At 41.5% G+C, this 22,447-nt stretch overlaps 3 protein-coding genes across 4 annotated transcripts; all 3 read right to left on the bottom strand.

The window, feature by feature from the left end:
* Positions 1-177: 177 nt before the first annotated feature.
* Positions 178-1,067, bottom strand: LOC108996544. The gene has a single exon (XM_018972485.2). The coding sequence runs from the start codon at positions 828-830 to the stop codon at positions 243-245; it is 588 nt and encodes a 195-aa protein (XP_018828030.1). The 5' UTR covers positions 831-1,067; the 3' UTR covers positions 178-242.
* A 3,175-nt stretch (positions 1,068-4,242) lies between these two features.
* Positions 4,243-7,306, bottom strand: LOC108996583 (ABC transporter G family member 6-like). The gene has a single exon (XM_018972563.2). It carries the CDS (start codon positions 6,904-6,906, stop codon positions 4,642-4,644), a length of 2,265 nt encoding a protein of 754 aa, XP_018828108.1. The 5' UTR covers positions 6,907-7,306; the 3' UTR covers positions 4,243-4,641.
* A 3,491-nt stretch (positions 7,307-10,797) lies between these two features.
* On the bottom strand, positions 10,798-21,773 carry LOC108996555 (protein RDM16-like). 2 transcript variants are annotated; one of them, XM_035691626.1, is made up of 7 exons: positions 20,945-21,090; positions 14,021-14,104; positions 13,820-13,938; positions 13,193-13,657; positions 12,913-13,107; positions 12,667-12,827; positions 10,798-12,238 (listed from the first exon to the last, which is right to left on the bottom strand). In XM_035691626.1, the coding sequence occupies exons 3-7, from the start codon at positions 13,859-13,861 to the stop codon at positions 11,359-11,361; spliced, it is 1,743 nt and encodes a 580-aa protein (XP_035547519.1). In that variant the 5' UTR covers positions 13,862-13,938; positions 14,021-14,104; positions 20,945-21,090; the 3' UTR covers positions 10,798-11,358. The 2 variants fall into 2 exon arrangements, with proteins under 2 accessions (XP_035547519.1, XP_018828046.1); XM_018972501.2 differs by having other exon boundaries at positions 13,820-14,104; positions 20,945-21,773.
* Positions 21,774-22,447: the final 674 nt, after the last annotated feature.

Here is a 22,447-nt window from a genome sequence, read left to right on the forward strand (position 1 = left end):
GTGATTAATAAGAAATTATCATTTTTTCCGCTCAGTATATTAATGTAAAGCTCAAAAACAATTTATTGTCTTTATTACTTTAGTTACTGTCGTTGTTTTTCATAGACATGAATCAGTAGTAAATTTTTGGGCAAAGCCGTTGAAATGTTAATACAAAAGAAATAAAAGATTAGCATATAATTTAATAAACGCACTCGGAAATATTCAATGAAATATATTTATTACAAAAAAAAAAAAGATTTTCAATCCTTTGGAGATGGAGATTGGGGCCAAACGCTGACACTCTCTTTCTCGTATTTAACGTACAAAGCCCCAACCGCCGCCACGAAATATATCTGAATTAGAATAATCGACGGCGTGTGATAATTTATCACGCTCTTACCCGTGGCCAGCTCCACCAACAGCAAAGCCGATAGCCCCAGAAGGGCGATGCGTCCGTTTATCCTCTCGCTGTATGGACTGAACCCGAGATCTACTTTCAATCCCCCCGACACCGGCTCTTTCAGCGGCACTGGTGGCAGGTACAATCCCGTTCCCGATGACCCTCCCGGCTTCTTGGATTTTCTTCCCTTTCGGAGCTCCGCTTTCTTCCCCGTACCCCTCCGGTAACGGAGGCGGACCTGTGAGAGGCGGTTCTCGAAGGAGTCCGATTCGGGGTCCGCTCCAGACTTGGAGGGCTCTTCGGGTTCCGGCTCGGATGGGGGCGTTTGTGGATCTACGGCTCGGGTGGTGAAGGAGTGAAAAGGTTTGGTCGCATGAGGTTTGGATGGTGCTGACGCGAGTGGGAAAGTGTTAGTGAGTTGCAGAGACGAAGATGGTATGGTCGCCATTCCTGCTACGTAAGCGCTTTATCACTCGCACTCGCCGTGTTTCTTCTTCTGGATAAGAAATGCTTTGTCTGTTTGATATATTTTGTAAATTTTTCCAATATAATTTTCATTTTAGCTTTTAGTGCGGACTATATATTCAGTGGTGCGAATCCTTGGGCAGCTAGCTGGCCTGGGCTTTATGGATCACCGATCTTCTGAGCCAGCAAATCATGGTATCCTCTATTTTATTATTCCGTCCTTCACGAAAACAAATATATATTTCTATCTCATAAGATTTTTTGTAATTTCTTTCACTCAGGTGTTTACGATTGTTAATTAATTTTTTTTTGTTTAAGTTTGGATATAGAGAATGAATATATCAACATTAGTTTTGAATCATAATAAATGTTTATTCTTTTTAGTTTTAATCTTTTCACTCTTTTTTATTTTTTTCTTTTTAAAAATGGATTTCTTTTTCTTAATTTCAATTTTGGGCTTAGGAGAGTAGAGTTCGTCTCATCAAAACATGGACCTCCTAATCTAATCATATAACTACATCTAATTACTCAACTAATGGTCTATCTTATTTATGGATTAGCAATTAGGCCCAATAAAAATACATTTGATAAACAGGTATTTTATAGAAGCCCAAACAGTGCTTATTAAGATGGGTTGGGCCTAGACCCACTAAGAGGCCTGCTAATTAAGAGCTCTCTTTTCTGTTATAGCTATCTTTAGTTAGCCTAGCTCAGCCCCCGGGCAGGATGTACCACTCTCTTGCTATTTTTGGCTGGCAACGTTTTTTTAACATTTTAAAAGCTTTCTTGACATACAATCAAAGGAAGTGTTCCCCTTTGGCCCGGATATGGTGTAAAGGCAAGGCTGACACTAGTACCAACGAAAAGGAAAGAAAGAAAAGTTGGAACTAGCAATTCCCATAGCATGTCTAAACCCAAAACTTATAAAGACTAATCAGGGACGTTGATAATGACAATGCTGTACGTAGCCTTAACCTCGAAGGAGGATAGGAATTAATTATGGAAACCAACTAATAGAGTTGTAATTCCCTCGTTTGTCCCCATGCCTCTAAGCCTTAATATATAGTTAATTAATTACTAGTAACAATATTACCCATATAGTCATAGATATATAGATCTAGACCATCCAGGTGTTAATGGAATAAGCTTACAAAAGCATGCATTGATCTCGTTAATTAATGTTACTATGCAAGCTGCTAGCTAGCTAGCTAGGGGAACGGCCTTCTTGCATGTACTAATTTTCTCCGAAGTACAAGACAATTAATGTATATTGTATACGTTTCATGATCCAGCTAACATTAATTCAGTAATACTGTAAATGAAAATGCATGTGTGTACAAATATATCATGATCTGTTTCTGACAATGAAAAAATCTTATCAGCGAAGTAATGAGAGAGAGAATACTATATATATATAGTGGGATTAATGTATTTATATATATATAAGTCATTGTCCCCATACATCAACGAACACGCAATCTTGCATGCATTCTCAAGTACTGAAGTTCAATTTGGAATTAAATGTAGTACTATATATATTGTTGACCAGAATCAGTCCATATTACAGGTGCAACTTAGTTTTAACGCTAGTGTAAGTTGCATATTATATAGTTGTTTTGCTTGCTAGTAAACTTCCGATTTCTTAGTTTAGGTGAGGTGGAAATTAATGTGAACTACTTGATTGCATGGTCATGTGACTGATCACAGCTAGCTGGACAATACGTTTCCTTAATATATAGTAGGCGTTAATGGCATATGCATGATCATTGATGAGAGAGGTTTCGTGCTGGGTATGAATCATTAGACCTCTGATATATCATGCGTTGCATTCTCTTTCATGTGACATGAGTGTGAAACTAAAACAAGCCAACTAAAAGCAAGCAGAGGAAACGAGTCAAAGATCATCAAAGTACTGATCCTTTAATATTGGACGGCCATGATCTGATCAATGTACACTTACGGGTTGACGTTGAATTTTAGATAACTTGTTGAATGGAATGCATGAGGTGATTATCTCTTGCAAGTATTAAAGCTGCATTTATTGTCATAATTCGGCCTCGTAGAAATTAAGGGCGGTAACTTATATTGGAAGAAATAGCTAGCTAGTATATAATATGTTAAATGCATGCATGCACAGTTAATTTAGTAAGGACTACTACCGCATGCATTGAGATTAGGATTATTAATGAAAATGCGTGTTATGTAATGTCCAATGGTTCTTAATGTTTGGTCGGGACCTTGATAATGTTTATAATAAGGTTGTAATTTTGTATAGCTAGCTAGCTATTTATTTATATATTATATATAGGGGCGGGCCATCGTTACGATTTTCTTCTCATGGGCAGTGGGCACGAGTACGTTAACTTTGGTAAACCTACTTTTGATGGTTGCCGAAATTGTTGAACGGCAATACATATATCGCTACATGCTGATCATGCTCATTATAATATTACTCACTTCACAAAAAAGGTGTGCGAGGGAGGAAGGATAAGTAGTACTGCAACAGCACATACGCAACCCCAAAACAAAAAGGTACGTATAATACATTAATACTGGATCGATCTTGCCGTGACCAAAGTCTCCTGTCTGCCATCGAAACCGCCATCACGGGCCGAGAAATATATATTATACTCGACTTCTTCCTCCATTAACGTACTTTTTATTTAGTTTTATTTTGCTTTATTTAAGGCCTCATTTGTTTTCAGAAAAGTTCTCAACTCAACTCATCTAATTTAATCATTACAACTTTCTTAAATTCTCATATAAAATAAAATAAATAATTTTAATTTTTTTAAATTTTAAAATAAAAATAATATTAAAAAATATATATATTCTAATAATATTTTATTTAATTTTAAATTTTAATCTCAACTAATTTCATCTCATCTGTAAAAATAAACAAGATTGAAATACATATGACTTTTCGGCAACCCCAAAAAATTACGCACGACACAAGCAAATTAAGGCACAAACAAATTCACTAAGTTAAAAATCGTTCGGAGGAAAATCGTTCACAGGTTGAAAATCACCACTTTCCTCCGTTAATTTTCAAGCTGGCAAGAACAATATATAGAAGCCACATGCAGTAGTACTCAGCTCCTATCCATTTCATGACAGAAACTATTGATCATGAGCCTATAAGCTATTAGACCATTTCAAGATAAGACATTTCATGTGAAGGATATATTTGGCACAAAATTAAACAAATCCACCAGAAGATTTCTTTATAAATTCCGGTTTCAGAAACTAATCCATGCATATATGCTGCAGATCAATGAATCTTCAGAATTAAGCAGATATATATATATATATACCATGCATGCAATTTCATGCACGAGTACGGATCGAGAATGATCGCAATCCCAGATCTGATTACATGCATCCATGATCAGAAACGTACAAATTAAGAGATCGAAGATATGATCAGGATATGATAAATTATAATTTAAACTGAATACAAATTAAACGAACGAGCGAGTTTGAATATGCATGAAAATAACATTGAAAAGATTGATATATGCAACAGTTCTGTATATACCAAGAACCGCGAAGCTCATGATGATCTAAAACATTAACGATCAAATTAATTCCAAAACATAATTAAGAAGCAGCTTACACAAAACAAATTAAAGAGTACCCATGCACTTCTCCCTCCTGGCCTTTATCCCTCCGAAGAGACCCCCTGCAGGCTAGGCTAGGCCAACATGACCATGACATCTCCACCTCTGCTGCCCCGTGCATGCTTTTCATTCAGCACCAATCTATCCAGAACTATAGCCTTAAATATTGATGGATCACCTCCTCTTGTTCTTGCTACCCAGCAACAAACAGAAGTAAAACACTATCCTGAAAAAGAAACCCCAAGCCACCGTGATCCACAAACAGTTCCACTTGCTCAAGTCAGTGATTCCTTGCTGTTGCAATAAATCCGAGCCCGTGGTCAAGCACGTGGTGCTCGTTATCTGCACCCCCAGTGTGTCGCTCATGCTTTCCAAAAGCTTCAATTTCAGCGATGTGGGAACGGTACCGAGCGGCGTGTTATCAAAAATCTGAACTCCCTTTACGAAGCACTTGGTTGGATTACTGAACTCGTTTTGCAAAACGGCTTCATAGGGATATTTCACGAGGGAGATGTAATGGAACCAGATCCAGTAGGACGGGATGCGATCACGGTTTATGAAGAAGCCGCTGAAGAGAAGGAAGTATGCCAATATAGCTACGACTATGGTGTATCCAAGCATTACGTGAGGAACAACGCCGGAGAGAAACGTTACGAAGGAGTTTCCAGCCCAGAACGACGCCAAGATGATCAAGAAGTAGAACAAGAATCCGGAAAACCCTCCGTCTAGGCCGACCGCCCAAAATGTCGTTGCGGCGAACGCTAAGGAGAATAAAATCAATGAAGGCAAAGACACGAGCGAGTGAGAGAGAACGTAGGACGACCGCCGATATGCATTGTAAGCGGTTTCCCTCATGAAGATGTAACGCTCTTGGAGAAAGACCGGGAGGGCATCGGCGCAGGTGTAGTACGTGGTGGACATGGCAAACGCAAAGAACCCTAATCTTTCTTGAACGCCTTTGGGAGAGTTATCGAGCTGCCAGAACATGGTGGCCAAGATAAAGCCTGTCACCATGACCGCACCCAACCGAATCCCGAAAAGCTCTGGCATTCGGCGCGAGTTCGTCATAGACCGCCTCGCCAGCACGGCCATTTCTGTCCACATCGGGTTCGAGAATCTTGGGACCATTGACGACGGGCTCACGTCGTTGGGGGCGCCGGAGACTAGTTTCCCTCTGGAAATGCTGGCGCTGATTGCTTCTTTGAGTGACAAACACTGCCGGTCCGTCTCGGAGGAGGAATTCCGAGCGCTGCTGTCGTGCTGCTTCATGTTCTGCCACGACTTGTTGAACTCCACCAAGCTCTTCGTCCCACCGGGCGAACCCTCCAGCCCGCGGATTAAGTCAAGAGCGAACTCGGTTCGGTTTTCGCTGTCCGGGATGGGGTGCCCGAACTCCGCGAAGAATTGAGGAAGGTTCGTAGGTGAACCGCTGTAAACAGTTTGTCCGCGGGATAAGAAAATCAGGCGGTCCAGTAGCCCGAGAATTCGGTAACTCGGCTGGTGAACAGACATGATCACTATGCTTCCACTCTGAGCAATTCTCTGTAAAACCTTCACCACCATGAATGCACTCGTCGAGTCGAGCCCCGACGTTGGTTCGTCGAGGAACAAGATAATCGGGTCGTGAATGATGTCGATTCCGATCGAGACTCGCCGACGCTCGCCTCCGGAGACCCCGCGGTGGCCTTCGTCTCCAATAATAGTCTTGGCGGCGTTTCGGAGCCCTAATTGGTCGATTAGTGCTTGGACTCGCATCTTCTTCTTGGACCTGGAGAGCGTCCTCGGCAACCGAAACTCCGCCGAGAACATTAAGGTTTCTTCCACAGTTAGCATGGGAAACAACAGGTCGTCTTGCATTACGTAAGCCGAAATCACTTTCAGAAGCCTGGACTCAAAGGCCTCGCCGTTCAAAGTCACCGTTCCTTTCAGGCTTCCCTTCGCGATCCTATTCGCCAACGCATCTATCAGTGTGGATTTTCCCGACCCGCTGGCGCCGAGCACCGCCATAATCTCGCCGTCGCGAGCTTCACCCGAAATGTCGTTCAGGAGAGTCTTTGTTCTGGTAAAAAGTCTCTCTCCGGAAACCGGATCCGCCTCTGTGGCGGCACCGAGCCTGTTTCGTCGCCGGGGAAAAAGAGCCCGAAAGGTCATCTTGCGGGGGACCTTGACGCTGTAGGTCAAACTGCTGAAAGAGAGGACGAAAGGCAAGGGCCGAGGCTCGAGGGTTGTGTCGGTGAGATCAAGAGCCTGGTGCACGGGGGTCTCGTTGCCGTCCCCGGTGGCTTCCTTCCTGGCATCCCCAACGTGCTTCAGAAGCTGGCCTAGCGTGGGAGACGCGCTGGTGTTGGCGTGAGGAAGGTCATGGAGCTCCATCACGTGACTGACAGTAGGCAAAGTATGTCTCGCCGGAGAAAGATTTTCGGCAGCGATACGAGACATTGTTTTGTGCAGGAGTGGGGAGAGTATTTATTTATAGGGGATCGGAGTTTGGGATAGATAAATAGGTAGAGACCAGGGAGAAGAGGGTGAGGTTAACGGCGTGTTTGGCGTGGGTTTTGGCTGGCACGTACAATTCACAAACAATATGATGCGTAACGGCGCATACATGCATATATATGATCTATATTTAGAAGGTAAGGGAAGCCATGAGAGTTAACGAGCGTTAGGAAGAGCCTGATGTCCACGAGTGGTGGTAGTACTAGCAAGGGCGGGTGTTGAGAGTAGTGGTGCGAGAAATATCAGGAAGCTTAAGGGGTTGGGGATTCGAAAACTTTCATTTTCTTTCCTTTCCTTATTGCATGCGCGCAGTGTTCCTTACTTAATGGGGGGTTCGGTTTTGTGTTTTTATAAGATGCATGCATGCATGCTTATATATAAATATATATGTTCATGAAATAAAATATACATATATATGGGGGATCATGTGGGTTTAAGACGACTCCAATCTACAGGTTTTTTTTTTTTTATTTGACTTTTTTTTAGTAATATCTTCAATTATTTGACGGCTTTGATTGAGGGATGGGGAGGTGAGAGAAAGGTCACCTACATCGCCTAATCAGATTGCCCGTACGTTTTCTTTCTTCTTAATTTTGAGGAGAGCTAGGCTGATACTTTGACACGTGGCGTTGTGGTCTTTTTAAGGTGGTCAAGGTTCAGGTTGTTAATTTGCTTGCTTGCATAAATAAATAAATAAATAGATGGAGAGTATGGAGAAATTAGGTTGGAGGTTGATCTACTGTGGCGTTGATTAATGCGATTCGTGGGCGTGTACTAGTACTGCTACTGCAGCTCACCTCTTTTTTAGTCAGTCTCAACTGTTTGCAAGCCGATCCAGCTAAATTTGTACGTACAAGCTAGTGATCTGGTTAATTTCTCCATGGTTAATTTAACTACGTATATCATAATTAATAAGTTTATATATTGATTATAGGATAATTTCGGAGTAAAGTTTGAGCTTATATTTTTTAATCAATAATCTATAATTTTTTTAAAATATTTTTTAATTATAAATACTATGCACTTTAAAGCTGATCATGAACTTATAATTTTAATTAAGAAAATATATATAATAAAAAAAATTAGAGGACTCAAATTTAGTTGTACTTAATCCGATCTCTGATCATGGAGAATTGGAAGAAGCTGCAAGTAGCTAGCTAGCTAGACGGCTGATCAAGCGCGCGCGCGGCTTCTCTCTCTCTCTAATTTCTCTCTCTATATAAATCATGTACGCATGTATATGTAGCTAGCCATGCACGTAGGTATGGCACCTATTTACCAAACATACTATTACTATTTGAGCAAAGTAAGGCAGCCGGCAGAACTTAATGTGTTAGGTTTTACAAATGTCGATACAAAAAATTAATTAACTTTTTTTTAAAAAAAAATTGTGGGCCGTAATGATCAAGTAATAATATAATATATATATATATATATATATCATGTATATATCTGATCTATTGATTGCATATATCGATCAATCATGGAGAATATTGTGTCGTTTCCTTCTATTTAATTGGGGGATAGATTGATCTGTCTGATTTTCCATTTTCAGACTTGCAACGTAAGTGGTTTGCAAATGCTGTACGTATAATTTGTTGGCATCCGGTTATAAGAATTAATGGCTTTCGTAACTGCGAAGTAAACCAGCATGCAGGTGGCATGCATGGAGCGAGCGCCTTGCATGTAAACAACATTTGATTAGAAAATTGTGATAGCCCGTACGTACAAAATTAAAGATTTTAAATCCATAAAATACCAAGAAATATTGGACGTTCTGGAAGCTTGCCAGCTGATTACATGAGGAAGAAGATCAGGAGCAAATAAATTATATATATATATAATATTTGTATGTATGTATGTTATCGAATTTTATTGTTTTACAGACCAATATATACATAAATATATATGTATGTATGTATGTATGAGATCATTAGGTTTGTATAGTACTTATAATTTTTGTTTTCAATTAATGTTTGGTGAACAAGAGGGTAAATTAAAGGGATATATATAGTTGGAATGGAAGGATGGTCCTGATCATGTCTTGCCAAAACATTATTTAATCTTCACTATATATATATATATAGAGAGAGAGAGAGAGAGAGAGAGAGAGAGAGAGAGTTATTGTCCAGCAAGAAGATTTTCAAAACTTTGACAAGGGTTGTTTTATTAAAAAAAATATAAATAATAAAGTTCCCAATTAACTTTCCTAGCTTCCCAGCCAAAAGGGTAACTTAAAGATAGTAGATATAATAAAGATGATCAGGAGTAAAACTAGAAGAAGAAAGCACATGATGATAGTTTTGGTACGTATAAGAAGAATGGTAGTTAATGTAGATAGGCCACCCTCCCTTACCGAACTGCAAGCTAACTCATACCTATAAACGAGGCTGGCTGTGAAAGAGCCCGATCGAACTCCCAAGTCAAAGCAGAAAATGGGCAACAACATGGGTACTGCATGAGCAACAGCATGGGGCATATGGCAGGCGCGGCCTTTTGACTCAATACTAACAAAAAAAACTCGTCACTGGTCAAAATTTATTATTCTACAAACTCTTTGCAAAAAGGTAGCATTTTCGTCGTGACCAGTCATTGTCCCTGCCTTTCTTTAATTTGCGTAGGAATTGGTATTAATTTTGAGGTGGGCGGGCATGTAAAAGGATCCCATCTTCAGCCACGTATATACGTTTGGTTACAGTACCAATCACAGCTAGCGTACGTACGTAGCTTCATTTTTTCTTTCGCTCTAGAAATGACCCATAAAAAATGAATTTAATTTGTTGGAAGTAATGAGTACTGAAGGTTGAGATTGAGGGAAAGTTCATGCTCATGTCCCAGTGACCCAACGTTCTCTAGGTGCCCGCCCATCACAGCTTGTGACAATACTTCCTGCATGCGCGTCGAATGTGTGCCATTGTAGCGCTCTTGAATTGATGCGAGCGAACCCACGTGAGAAGTTGGGTTGAACGGAAATTACTAACCAGAAAAACTATATATCCAGTGAATTTTCGTAAAATACATGGAGTACTGAAGCGTAAGATCAAGATTAATAGTGAGAATTTGATAAATTCAAATATATGTCGGCCAGGAGAGCCCAACTTGAGTACAAGCGCTTTCGGCTTCTTGACGACGACAAGCCCATAAATATAACGCATGATTTTATGTAGCTGGGTTCAAGCATTCAAAGCGAAAACATTTCTATGTTAGCTCTAAAGTTTCAAACTTCTATCCATGCGGTCGAACCACCTCCTCGCCTCTTTCAGTGACAAGTGCACAGACATTAATTTGGGCTAAGCACTTGGACGTGCATGCCATGTGTGCTTCCACAACAAACACGACTTATTTTCTCGTCCTCTGTTATCCATTTCACAGAGAGACGGGACCCCCATCCTCTAGCTCATGTTTTTTTCCTCTCCTTATTTCTTTTTCATTTTCTGAGTACTTGCGACTACGCTACACTTATATCTATTTATTCTTCATAAATATCGTAGGACCTAACTCTTTCTTTATGTCTGAGTTTAAATCCAAAAATTTGGACACATTCAAGGAATCGTGATCCCAAATGGTATGTCTCACCGTATGGTACTCATAATCTGTATGTTCATGACTATTAACTATACCAAACGAACCTCACACGTATGATAACAAATAGAGAGATGCTGGGCATCAGCCTACAGCCGCAGCACACCACACGTGATGTTTTTTTTTTTTTTTTCAACACTCAATATATTGATGTGCAGCGGCTATAGGCTGATGCAAATATTTTTCCTAACAAATAATTAGGCAATCAAGTACATCATGACTCTCGGGTCCAACAGCGTACATACTTTGGAAGAGTTGCGAAAATTGTAACGAGTGATTCGAACAAATCATGAAGTCAGTCATCCCCCAACTAAGAGAACAATTCGGATTCAACCCGTGCGAGGATTTAGAAGTAATCAAGCAAGCCTATATTATCCATCTAGAACAAGCTTTCAACACTTTTTTTTCCCGCTAAAAGAGGCTGGCCCAGAGCCCAGTGTTATATAATGCATATTTATAATAGAAGATAATAATTATTACCTCTATAGATCCCAAACTGGCACATGAACAGGTCGAGACCCATATCCAACGAAGTCGTCTTCTCCGCCAGCCTCTGTGATCTTAACCAACGCATTGACCAGTCTTAATAGTCAGTACCACTACAGCAACTTGCATATGAAGTTCACCCAACTTGTGCAATTTCGTACTACACTCCAAGCGTATGAAAGGTCTAGATAAATGGGCATGTCAATTTCAAGAAATCTGCTGAGTAATACATCCAGTTGAAAAACGCACCAAACAAATCTATACCTCACAACTTACTAACATGTCCAAAGACAACGCAGCTCAAGCTGAACAATAAGAATCCAATGCTTAGGTTTGATCATCTGAAAAGTTAACCGCAAGATCCCAGTAATGAGCAACACCAGCATCTGCAAAAATCTTCCGGGCAGCGGCTTCAGTCATGCACTCGTGAACAGTGAACCTATTGAAGCTCGATTTTGCAACACTTCCTTGCCATACTAAGACACACTTGTTAGCAGGTTTATCATCCCTTTCCTCTTCATCCTCATCTTCCTCTTTTACAGCAGCAGCCCAGTTTACGCGCTTAAGCATGAGCTTTCCATACCTCTTTATGGACTTGTTACCGCCTTCAACAGCCACAACAGTGATGCCATCAGAAATCACAGCACATCCAGTCAGACGGTTTTCTTGGGCATTGACATCAACTTTGAAGCGGGTCTGCGGGTGTGACAGGTCATTGATCCGGTAAACCGATACGATGGTCTCCAGTGTACTTGGCTCGTCAAAAAGCTTCCGCTCTTTCTTTTCACGGCGCTCAGCAGGAGTGAGTTTGCGAGCAATATTCCTGTCAATGTGAGCTTGCTCCCGTTCAGCAGCTGCACTCCTGATTTCCTTTTCAAGCCTCGTTGGATCTTGGGTTGCTTCGGAACCAAGTACTTTCATCAGGTTGCTCATTTTAACTTTAGGCTTTGGAGGCTCAATTAGGCCTTGTCTAATCATCTCCTGCTTATCTTTCTCCCTAGCCAGACGTCGCTGGGTCCGAAGTTTCTTCTGCTCCTTCTTGGTTAGCTTCAAGGGTTGAGGCGGTGGAGGAGCTGGCTCAGCAGGGGGCTCAATTGGACGAGGGTGTTCCACATAAAAAGTGATCTTCTCCATCTTTAGTTTCTCTTCAGCCATGGTAGCATCGGTTATATCACCATAAGCACCAGAGTGCAAAACAGGCAGATCCCTGATAATCCCATTAAATGTAATAAGATAGAACATACAGGAGGAATAAATGTGTCTAAGCTATAGTTCTTAATACTGTACATATAAGATAGAAAGTACAAATGGGAAATAAAGAAATAAATTGCTTCATCAGGTGCAGAGAATTTCGTGGTATCCACATAGTGTCAAATAATCTTAGCAAGAATCTAGAACAACTGCCTTCCGTGCAATTAAATAGTCTCTACCAGGAATCCCAACCCGGATTTGGTTTTCCAGTCCTTCCTTGGGGGAGGGAGAAAAACTGAATAGATTTGGCAGTACCAGCATAGCATGTGTATTATACAACTTCCCCATGGGCATGCCAAGTAAACAAAGCAAATACCAATAAAATGCCTAAACAAAGGGAAATGATTCTACATACTGCCTAATAGAAACTCAAAATCCACTTACCACCACTCAATTTCAGGAATTGGGTCCTTAGGCTTTTCTTTGGTGATGACTCTCTCTGCTACCTCTATCAAATTTGGATTAATATCAGGTGCCGCCTTTGCCTTAGCCAACTGGGCCTGTTTTGCCTTCTGCTCTTTTGCTTGTGCTTCTCCAAATTTACTCTAAAACAACAAAAAGCCAACACCTATTAAAACAGGCCCTGAATTGGCAGAAGCAATCAAGAGAAAATAAGGCAAGTATAAATACCTTCAACTTAATATGCTCTGCCTCTTTCGACCACTTGCCTTCTTCAACAAACTGAAAAGCCATCCTCTTCGGCCTCAACAGCTTAGTCTTGTTGATACCCATCCTTCCATCAAAATGAGGATTTGATTCTGGATCAACATCCAATTCAGGTTTAAGAATCTGAAATGCGTCCTTCTTTTGTTTGTTAATATTGACCTGGAAAGTTTACAAGATAATATTAGAGCACCTTGAAAAATATTACTCTTTGATACCTGTCCGAACAAATTAAAATATTACAAACCTTTAGAGTGCTGAGGTTGCTTGGTTTTGTTACATTCACCACATTTCCATGTTCATCTATCTCCCTACCAAGTGCATCGAGACGAAGAACAGGAACCTTGGATGGCTTCTGCGGGACAGTAACATCTGTTGCAGTCTGACCTGGAAACAAGTTTATAAGAGGAGCAAACTCTGGGTCCTGACGAAACCCCATCCTGGCAGCAAGTTCCTGTGCACGTTTCACTGCCTCAATGTTGGGTATGGTTGTGAGGCCTGCCGGTGCACTAGGACCGGTGGCAGGTGACATCACAGAAGCTGCAGCAGGTAAGCTTGATGAACTAGATGCTACCCCCATTGAAAGTGATGTGGGGGCCGTAGAAAGAATTGGCCCTTGTCCTGTTCCAGTAGTAATAGATGGTGCTTTCAGCCCCTCCTTCAATTCCAAGTGTGAGCTACCATCTGGAGTTGAACTAGCACCCTTATTCAGCTACATCATCAATATAATAGTTAATGCATGCTGAAGAACACATATAAGCAAGCGCCCCCCCCCCCCCCCAAAAGACAAGCAGACAACTTTAATCACGAGAGAAATAGATGGCTAATAGATACATAAGATAGGGTAGAAGTATCCTGGAGGTGAACAACTTACGAGAGGAATCTTCTTCAGCTTCGCAGACAATTCTTTTTGCATTTGTAAAGCTTTCTTTGCTTTAGCTAAAGCATCAAGAGATAGGCTTCCACTTTTTCCAGCAGCTGAAGATGTCCCATCTGTACTAGATTTTCCAGGAACCTCATGAGATCTGGTAATACTAACTCCCTTATTTTCATTTGTGGTATAAATTGAGGATACCTTTGTGGGAAACGGATGGCTAGGGGCGAAAGAGGTATCAGGCACACTCCTAGATTCCGTGGTGAGTGATTCCAGAGCAGCACCCTGTGTGGAAAAAATAAACTTTAAGTCAAAACACTAGCCCATGAGGAATGTGCTTTTCTGCATCTTGAGAAACAAGAATGGAAATTAGCAAGAAAAGCATAAGGGAATGTGCAAATGTCGTCAACCAATGGAAAGAATGCCAACAACAACAGCTGCAAAACATCAAGGACAGTAATCATTCAGATTTTTTTTTTTATAAGAAGAGTTTATTAATCCACATAATTAGGCAAGGCCCCAAGTACATAGGAAGTATGCAAGAGATGAACCTAATTACAACCTAAGTGCGGTGAAAAGCAGCATAAAAGTCATTAAAGCTAATCCCATTCAATACAATAGCCGAAGCCCAAAGTAACAATGTATGGAGAAAAAAGTCCCTGAACCCTCCCATTGAACGTTTCCCATATTCAAAATAGCGATCATTCCTCTCGTTCCAAGTACACCACATTAAACATAGAGGCACCATCTTCCAAATGGCCGTGATTTGACAACTGCCCTGAATTCCTCTCCAACATAACAATAAATCTACCACCCTCTAGGCATTACCCATGTGATACATATTGGGCCAGTTTGGATTCCAAACTCATCTCAATTCATCTTATCTAATGATTACAACTTTCTCAAATTCCAACACAAAATATAATAAACAATTCAACTTTTTCGAATCTCAAAATAATAATAATAATATTAAAAACTAATATTCTAAAAATATTTTATTCAACTTTCAACTTTTATCTCAACTCAACTCAACTCAACTCAACAATCCAAACGCAGCCTAAATCTATCGTTCACAAAAATGACCATAGTTTTCTGCCGATTATATTTTAATCGTTAAAAGAGTTATATTGATGATTACGTATGCCAGAACACTACTTGGAAAACCCAGCATTTTTTTTTTTTGATAAGTAATCGATAATATTATAAATAGAGATAGGCAAAAACCCAAGTACATAAGATGGATACAGGAGATAAAACCTATCTAGGTCAATGAAAGGGAAGCTAAAAAGTCATGTACATTCAGGCCATTAAAATCTATAGCAATGGCCCATAACATTAAAGTACGGAAAAGTAAAGCTCTAAGTTCCCCCAGCGACCGCTCCTTGTTTTCAAAAGTCCGATCATTGCGCTCTTGCCAAATACACCACATGATACAGATCGGGATCATTTTCCACACCTCCTTAATTTGTTGAACTCCTCTCGGAAGTTTCCGACTGGCCAACAGATCAACCACAGTTTCTGGCATCACGAAGGGTAACTCTACTTGACTGAAAACTTCCACCCACAAGGCTCTCGTTATCTCGCAATGTAACAATAGATGTTCCACTGTCTCACCTGATCTCTTACACAAACAACACCAGTCTAGTATAACTAACCGTCGCTTCCTCAGGTTGTCAGTGGTCAGAATCTTCCCCCATGCTGTTGTCCATGTAAAGAAAACCGCTTTCGGATGCGCCTTATTTCTCCAAAGTCTCTTCCATGGGAACTGAATGTTTGTAGTGTGGGAAAGGGACTTATAGAAGGATCTAACTGAGAAGATGCCCTTACCCGTCGGGTTCCACCATAAGCTGTCAGCTTGCTGTCTATTCGGCTTCACAGAATATATGAGGCTGAAAAAGGCTTCAAAAATGTCTACTTCCCAATCTTGTGCCGCTCTACTAAATGTCACGTTCCACTGCACATGATCCCCTGATATAATCATGAGGTCCTCAATGGATGCTTCCTGGTTGCGAGCCACACGGAAAACAACTGGAAATGCATCCTTTAGGGCCTCACTCCCACACCAAATGTCCTCCCAAAACTTAATACGGGATCTCCTCCCCAACACCATTTTAGAATGAGTAATAAAGTCCCCCCACCTGCGCCTAATGTGTTTCCATATCCCCACTCCACTTGCCCCATTTACCTCTTTTGTGCACCAACCCCCCCATAAGCTTCCATGTTTATAATCAATCACCAATTTCCATATAGCTCCGGTTTCCAAATTATACCGCCATAACCACTTCCCAAGCAAAGCCCGATTGAATGTTCTCAAATTCTTTATGCCCAACCCACCTGACGAGATTGGTCTACACACCTTGTCCCAGCTAACTAAATGAAATTTGAATTCATCCCCTATCCCACTCCATAGGAAATCAAGATACAGTTTCTCAATCCGAGCAGCTACACTGACAGGCAATTAAAACAAAGATAGAAAGTACGTAGGTAAGTTAGAAAGGGTACTCTTAATGAGAGTAACCTGGCCACCTTTCGACAAATACAATCTCTTCCATCCTGTCAATTTCCTTCCTATCTTTTCAATAACAGAATCCCAAATGGATGAGGCCCTAGCAGCAGCCCCCAAAGGTAATCCCAAATAGGTAATGGGAAGAGAAGCTATCTTACACCCAAGAATGCTAGCTAACTGCCTAGTATTGCTCACATTCCCCACTGGTACTAACTCTAACTTGTCAAAATTAATTTTCAGGCCTAACGCTGCTTCAAAGCATAATAACAGAGCCTTCAATGTCCTCAACTGGTTGTGATCAGCCTCACAAAATAAAAGGGTGTCATCTACAAATAGTAAGTGAGACAAAATAATAGTACCCCTATTGGGGTCACCAATCGAAAAACTAACCACCAACCCATGCGTGACCACCGCCAATATCATCCTACTCAATGCCTCCATAACGATACCAAAAAGGAGTGGGGACAGAGGATCTCCTTGTCTGAGACCTCGAGAGCTGCTAAAGAAGCCAGTCAAGCAGCCATTTATCAAGATTGAAAATCTGGCCGTAGAGATACACCACCTGATCCAACTACACCATCACACCCCAAAGCCACATCTTCCTAACACATACAAGAGGAAATCCCAGTTTACATGGTCATATGCCTTCTCCATATCTAATTTGCACAGAATCCCTGTGGATCCAGCCTTCAATCTGCTATCTAGTCCCTCATTTGCAATAAGAACTGAATCCAAGATTTTTCGCCCCTTAACAAAAGCATTTTGTGTTTTCGTGATAATCTTCCCCAAAACCACCCCCAATCTGTTAGCCAGAACCTTTGAGATAATTTTATACACTCCATTCACCAGGCTGATGGGTCGAAAATCCTTAATCTCCACCGCCCCAATCTTCTTAGGGATCAACGCAATAAAAGTGGCATTTATGATTTTCTCAAACTTCCCAACCAATGAAACTTCCTGAAACACATTCATTAAATCTACTTTCACCACTTCCCAACAAGAGTGGAAAAAGCCTATTGAGAAACCATCTGGACCGGGAGCTTTATCTTTGACCATACGTCTCACTACATCATACACTTCCCCTTCTTCAAAGGGCCTCTCTAACCACGCCGCTTCTTGAGGCTCAATAGTATCAAAACCAAGGCCATCCATCCCTCTCTTTCTGTAAGTAGTTGTTCATAGAAATCCACCACATGTTCACTAATCACAGGGGCCTCCTTACACACCATACCATTTATATTCAACATTTCAATGGTATTATTTCTTCTATGGGAGTTGGCAACTCTATGGAAGAACTTTGTACTCCGATCCCCTTCTTTCAGCCACAATGCTCTCGACTTCTGGCGCCAAGAAATCTCTTCTAATGATAGTACTCTCTATAATTCTGAAACCAACTCAGTCTTCCTCGATATTTCCTGCGGTACGAGAGCTCTAACCTCAAGTATACACTCGAGCTGTTGTAATTCATCCACCATGCGTTTCTTACGCTCCCCTAAATCTCCAAAGGATTGTATGTTCCAAAGCTTAAAGTCATTTTTCAAAGCTTTCAGTTTACTGGCTAAAATGAAAGAGGGGTTACCGTAAAACTGATAAGAAGACCACCATTGCCTCACCTTATCCACAAAACCTTCACTTTTCAGCCACATGTTTTCAAACTTAAAATAACGACGCCCACTTCGAATGCCCCCACAATCCAATAAGATAGGAAAATGATCTGAGCAAAGACGAGGCAATCTCTTTTGGCACACCTTCGGATAGTGCACTTCCCATTCCAATGAGATGAGAAATATGTCCAGCCGGGACCATGTCTGATTATTCGACCAAGTAAAAGCACTCCCCGAGAGAGGGATATCCAACAAGTTTAACTCAAAAATACAATCAGAGAACTCTATCATTGCAGGTCGCATCCTACTCTCACCCAACTGTTCACTTGTTGATCTAATGACATTAAAATCCCCTCCTATACACCACGGAAGTTCCCACCAACTGTGTAGCCCAGCAAGTTCCTCCCATAAAAATCTTCTGTCATTGTCCACATTTGGACCATAAACCCCAGCAAAGGCCCACACAAAATTATCTACCACACTCTTAAAAGAGCATGCCACTGTATATTCCCCCACAAACTCCTCCATTTTGTTAACAACTCTTTTATCCCACATTACTAAAATACCTCCTGAAGCCCCGTTTGAAGCAAGATACACCCAATCTCCATAAGTACAGCTCCAAACACTTCGAACTAGTCTTCTAGAAATAGTTTTCAATTTAGTTTCTTGTAAACATACTATGTCAGCCCTCCATTCTCGCAGCAGATTTTTTATTTGAAGCCTCTTATTTGCCTCATTTAGCCCCCGGACGTTCCAAGATATGATTTTTGGCTTCATTAAGGAGAAGCAAGCCCCTTCCCTTTTGATCTTTCTCGGCTTGAACTTCTTTCATAATTTAATGACCAAGTAAGGCGCTTGAGCTCCCGCTGTTTTTTTGACCCTGATTTCTTAGCTTGTGAGTGGCCCGCTTCAATGTCAGTAAGTAGCGCAAAAAACTACTCTTCATAACCCACACAGTCCATACCTATCAAGTGTTGCAATTCTTTCACCTTTTTTAGCATCCAATCCGGTGTAGTTGATTCATTTGGAAGTAAAGGTTTCAATGGGATAGGCTCCCCTACACTATAAGCCCACTACGTAGAATGTATCTCCCCCTTTTCTTCCTCTCCAAATAAATTTCTACCCTCCCATTCAACCACAGCATCACTAGATGGAAATTGAGTCTCAGGGACTAACAAAACCTCGCTCCCAAGGAGCCCAACATCCACCACCTCCAACCCTATCCCCTCTGCCCCGAGAACTCTAGCTTCAGTACTGTCATCGTGCCTTATAAGCTCAATGTGATCCTCGGAATGGATCTGAAGCTCTGGCAAGGAGGAGGAGCCTCCCCCTAGGTTCCTCGGCACTGTCTGGCTGTGTAGATCTACAGCAGCTGCCCTCGATGGCTGGTTTACGCCCCGCGAGATACCTGGTAACCCCCCCGTCGCAGGACAAAGAGGGGACTCCAGGTTCGGAACCTCTGCCTGATGCAGAGGGGACGCCGGTGAAACAATGGTGTCGCCGTGTACGCCGTCGTCTCTCTCCGTGGGTTGAGAGACCCAGTTTCACCGTTGGCTGAAGCACAACGATGGTGTCGTCGTGTTCGCCGGAACCATCTGCCGATGGTGTCACCATCGCCGATGGTGTCACCATCGCCGATGGTGTCACCGTGTTCGCCGGGGCCATCTGGTTCGTTACCGGCAAGGGTGGATCCGACGGCACCACCGAGACAGACTGGGTGCGTCTCCTCCATGCATAAGGGCTCGTGGGCTGCATTTGACACCGAGGCCCAACAGCTCGGCCCAGCCCTTCTGATGCTTTCTCGTCTGCCTGCTTAACGTGGCTGGGCCCCGACAGCTCCTAGCCAGCTAGCCCAGAGGTCTTTTTCAATTTATTGTTAAACCCATCTTCCCCTTGACCTTGACCCGTGCCCCCCTCACCCAGACCCGTGCCCCCCTCCTCTTTATCCTCTTGAACGCACCATTTTAGAGCATTAATATTTAGCTGTAAAACATCCACTTGTCTCTGCATATCCATCACAGCCCGAAGAATATCTTCCTTATTTAGCCCGACACATTCTCTGCCACCACCCTCACTGCTCTGCTCCCCTACAGGAACAACGTCGCATACAGACTTTTGCAACGGCACTGCACCACCCACCCCAGCAAGTTGACGTGATGGGTTCAAAACCCTCGGGTTTTTGAAAGCCTCCAAGTACGAAGGCTGAGCTGCCATCCTTGCCGTCGTAGACAACCCCTTGTAACCACCACGCCCAGCCTCCTTCAAGACCTCCACCATCTTCCTCCAACCCCTACCATCCCTATCTTCCGGAATAAAGATACAGTTTCGACGGTCGCCTCTCCCATACTCCACCAAAGCCATGAAAACTCCCTGGAGATTAGAACACCTCTGTGCTATGAAGCCCCTGTCACCTTCCCTATGCCCTGTATAAAACTCCTTTCTTCCAACCATTAAACAATCTTCCAAAGCTTTAGTGAACCAGTGCACTGTAACCAACTCCAGACTCATTTTCTTCACCAGCTTCCACCCCTTTTCGGTAATGAGAATCCTACACCCATCCCTTAACACCTCAAAAGACTTTAGTTCTATGTTTATTACTCTCCGATGATCCATAATCCTTCCCTTTGAACGAAAAACTACGATCAAACTCCCACCAACTCCATTGAGATGAAGCAGAAAAGTTTACGTAGGGAAGTTGTACGGAGAGAAAAGTTTTAGAGAGAGAAAACTACAAGTAACACTTAATTTTGAAAACCCAGCATTTCATAATGATGATTAAAAATTTATTCAGTCCACCACACAAATCATGATTGGAATAGTAGAATTTGAAGATGTGAAACTTTCGAGCAAGAAACCCATAAATAAGTGCAGTCATCCACAGAGAGATGACCACAACCTGGTCCCCGTTTACATTAAAAGAACTACTGATTGAATAAATACTTGAAGCGTAAATAAATTTGCCTATGCTACTCCCACTAACATTGTACAAAGAAGAGAAAAATGTGAACAACTTACATTCCCCGCTGGACCACTTGCATTCACCGTGGTGGTGCTCTGGTAGTTACCGAGATGCTCACCATCACTCACCTCTTCCTTGACCTGAACCTGAACCTCACACATATTCACCCGTTTCCCGTCTTCCAAACCCCCTTCATTATCTTCCTCCTCCTCCTCTTTCTTTTTCACTCTATCATCAAACCTCCTCCTCTCCTTTCTCTTCTCCTTTCTCTTTTCTCCACTTGCTTCCTTCCCATCCTCAAACCGCCTTCTCTCCAAAACCCTAGCCTTTTTCTCACCACCATCACTCCTTTCCTCGCTCCCTCTCTCCTTCCTCTTGTGCGATTGCGAGGAATGCCGCCTCTCCACCGAACCGTCTCTCTCGTGCGGTCTCTCGTAATGATCCTCATCATCTTCATCCAACGGGTCGCGTTTCGCTTCCCGATGCTTAGGCCGGTCTCTCTCTCTGCTCCCCTCCCTCTCGCTCAACGGTTCATAAGACCTCTCGAGCCGATCTATGCTCCCATCTCTCTCCCTCTCGTCCTCGTTGGACCTATCGCGCTTGGAATCTCGGTCTCTACTACCCTCGAGTTCTTCCCGGGAGCGGCCGCGCCGAGATCGGTGACGGTGGTGGTGATCGGAGGAGTCCCGGTGCTTGTCGTCCCTGGAGGATCGGTGTTTGTGGTCTCGACCGCGGTGGTCTCGATCCTCTCGGGTGCGCTTGCTTGGTCTCTCCCTCTCCGAGAGGCTGTCCATGCTAGGGTTTGGTTTCACAGATATCCGAGTTTCTCTCTCCCTCTCTCCCTCTTGTCTCCCACTCGATTGATCGGAAAGAATATGGCCAAGAGATAACGGCTCAGATTTATCTTGGGGTTTCTTCGCGGCTTGCTTTTACTGAACCGGACAGACCGGTCTTATTAAAGGGCTGTGAGTCTGTGACATCATATTATTCTATGTAAATATTTTATTAGTACTACACACTGATTTGAAAAATAACATAATTTTTTATAATTAATTTTAAGATCGAATTACTAATATTGTTGTTATTATAATTATTATTAAAAATAATTTCATTTAATGATACATTATAGACTGATGAGAAAATTATAAAAAAATATATGATAAATAATTTTTTTCTATTATTTAAGTCTTATTTAGTTATTGAGATGAGATGAAAAAATTTATAAATAATATTAAAATAATATGTGGATAATAATAAAATAAGTTAAGTTAAGATTTTTATAGTTATTTAGGAAGTGAGTGAAAAAAGTTGAATAAAAAATTTATAAAGTTATAAGAGAGTTAGAATATAATTTTTTTTATATTATTTTGTTTTGAAAGTTTAAAAAATTGAATTGTTTTTTGTGTTTTATTTAAAAGTTTGAAAAAAAATATAATAATTAGATAAAAAATTGAAAATTTTAAAATTTTAAAATTAAAAAATATTTTTATTTAAATTATATTTAAATGTTGAGATAGATAATAGTTTGAAAAGTTTATAAAATTGAATCAGACCATCTT

Source organism: Juglans regia, chromosome 7 (genome assembly GCF_001411555.2).
Source record: "Juglans regia cultivar Chandler chromosome 7, Walnut 2.0, whole genome shotgun sequence".
Taxonomy (NCBI): domain Eukaryota; kingdom Viridiplantae; phylum Streptophyta; class Magnoliopsida; order Fagales; family Juglandaceae; genus Juglans; species Juglans regia.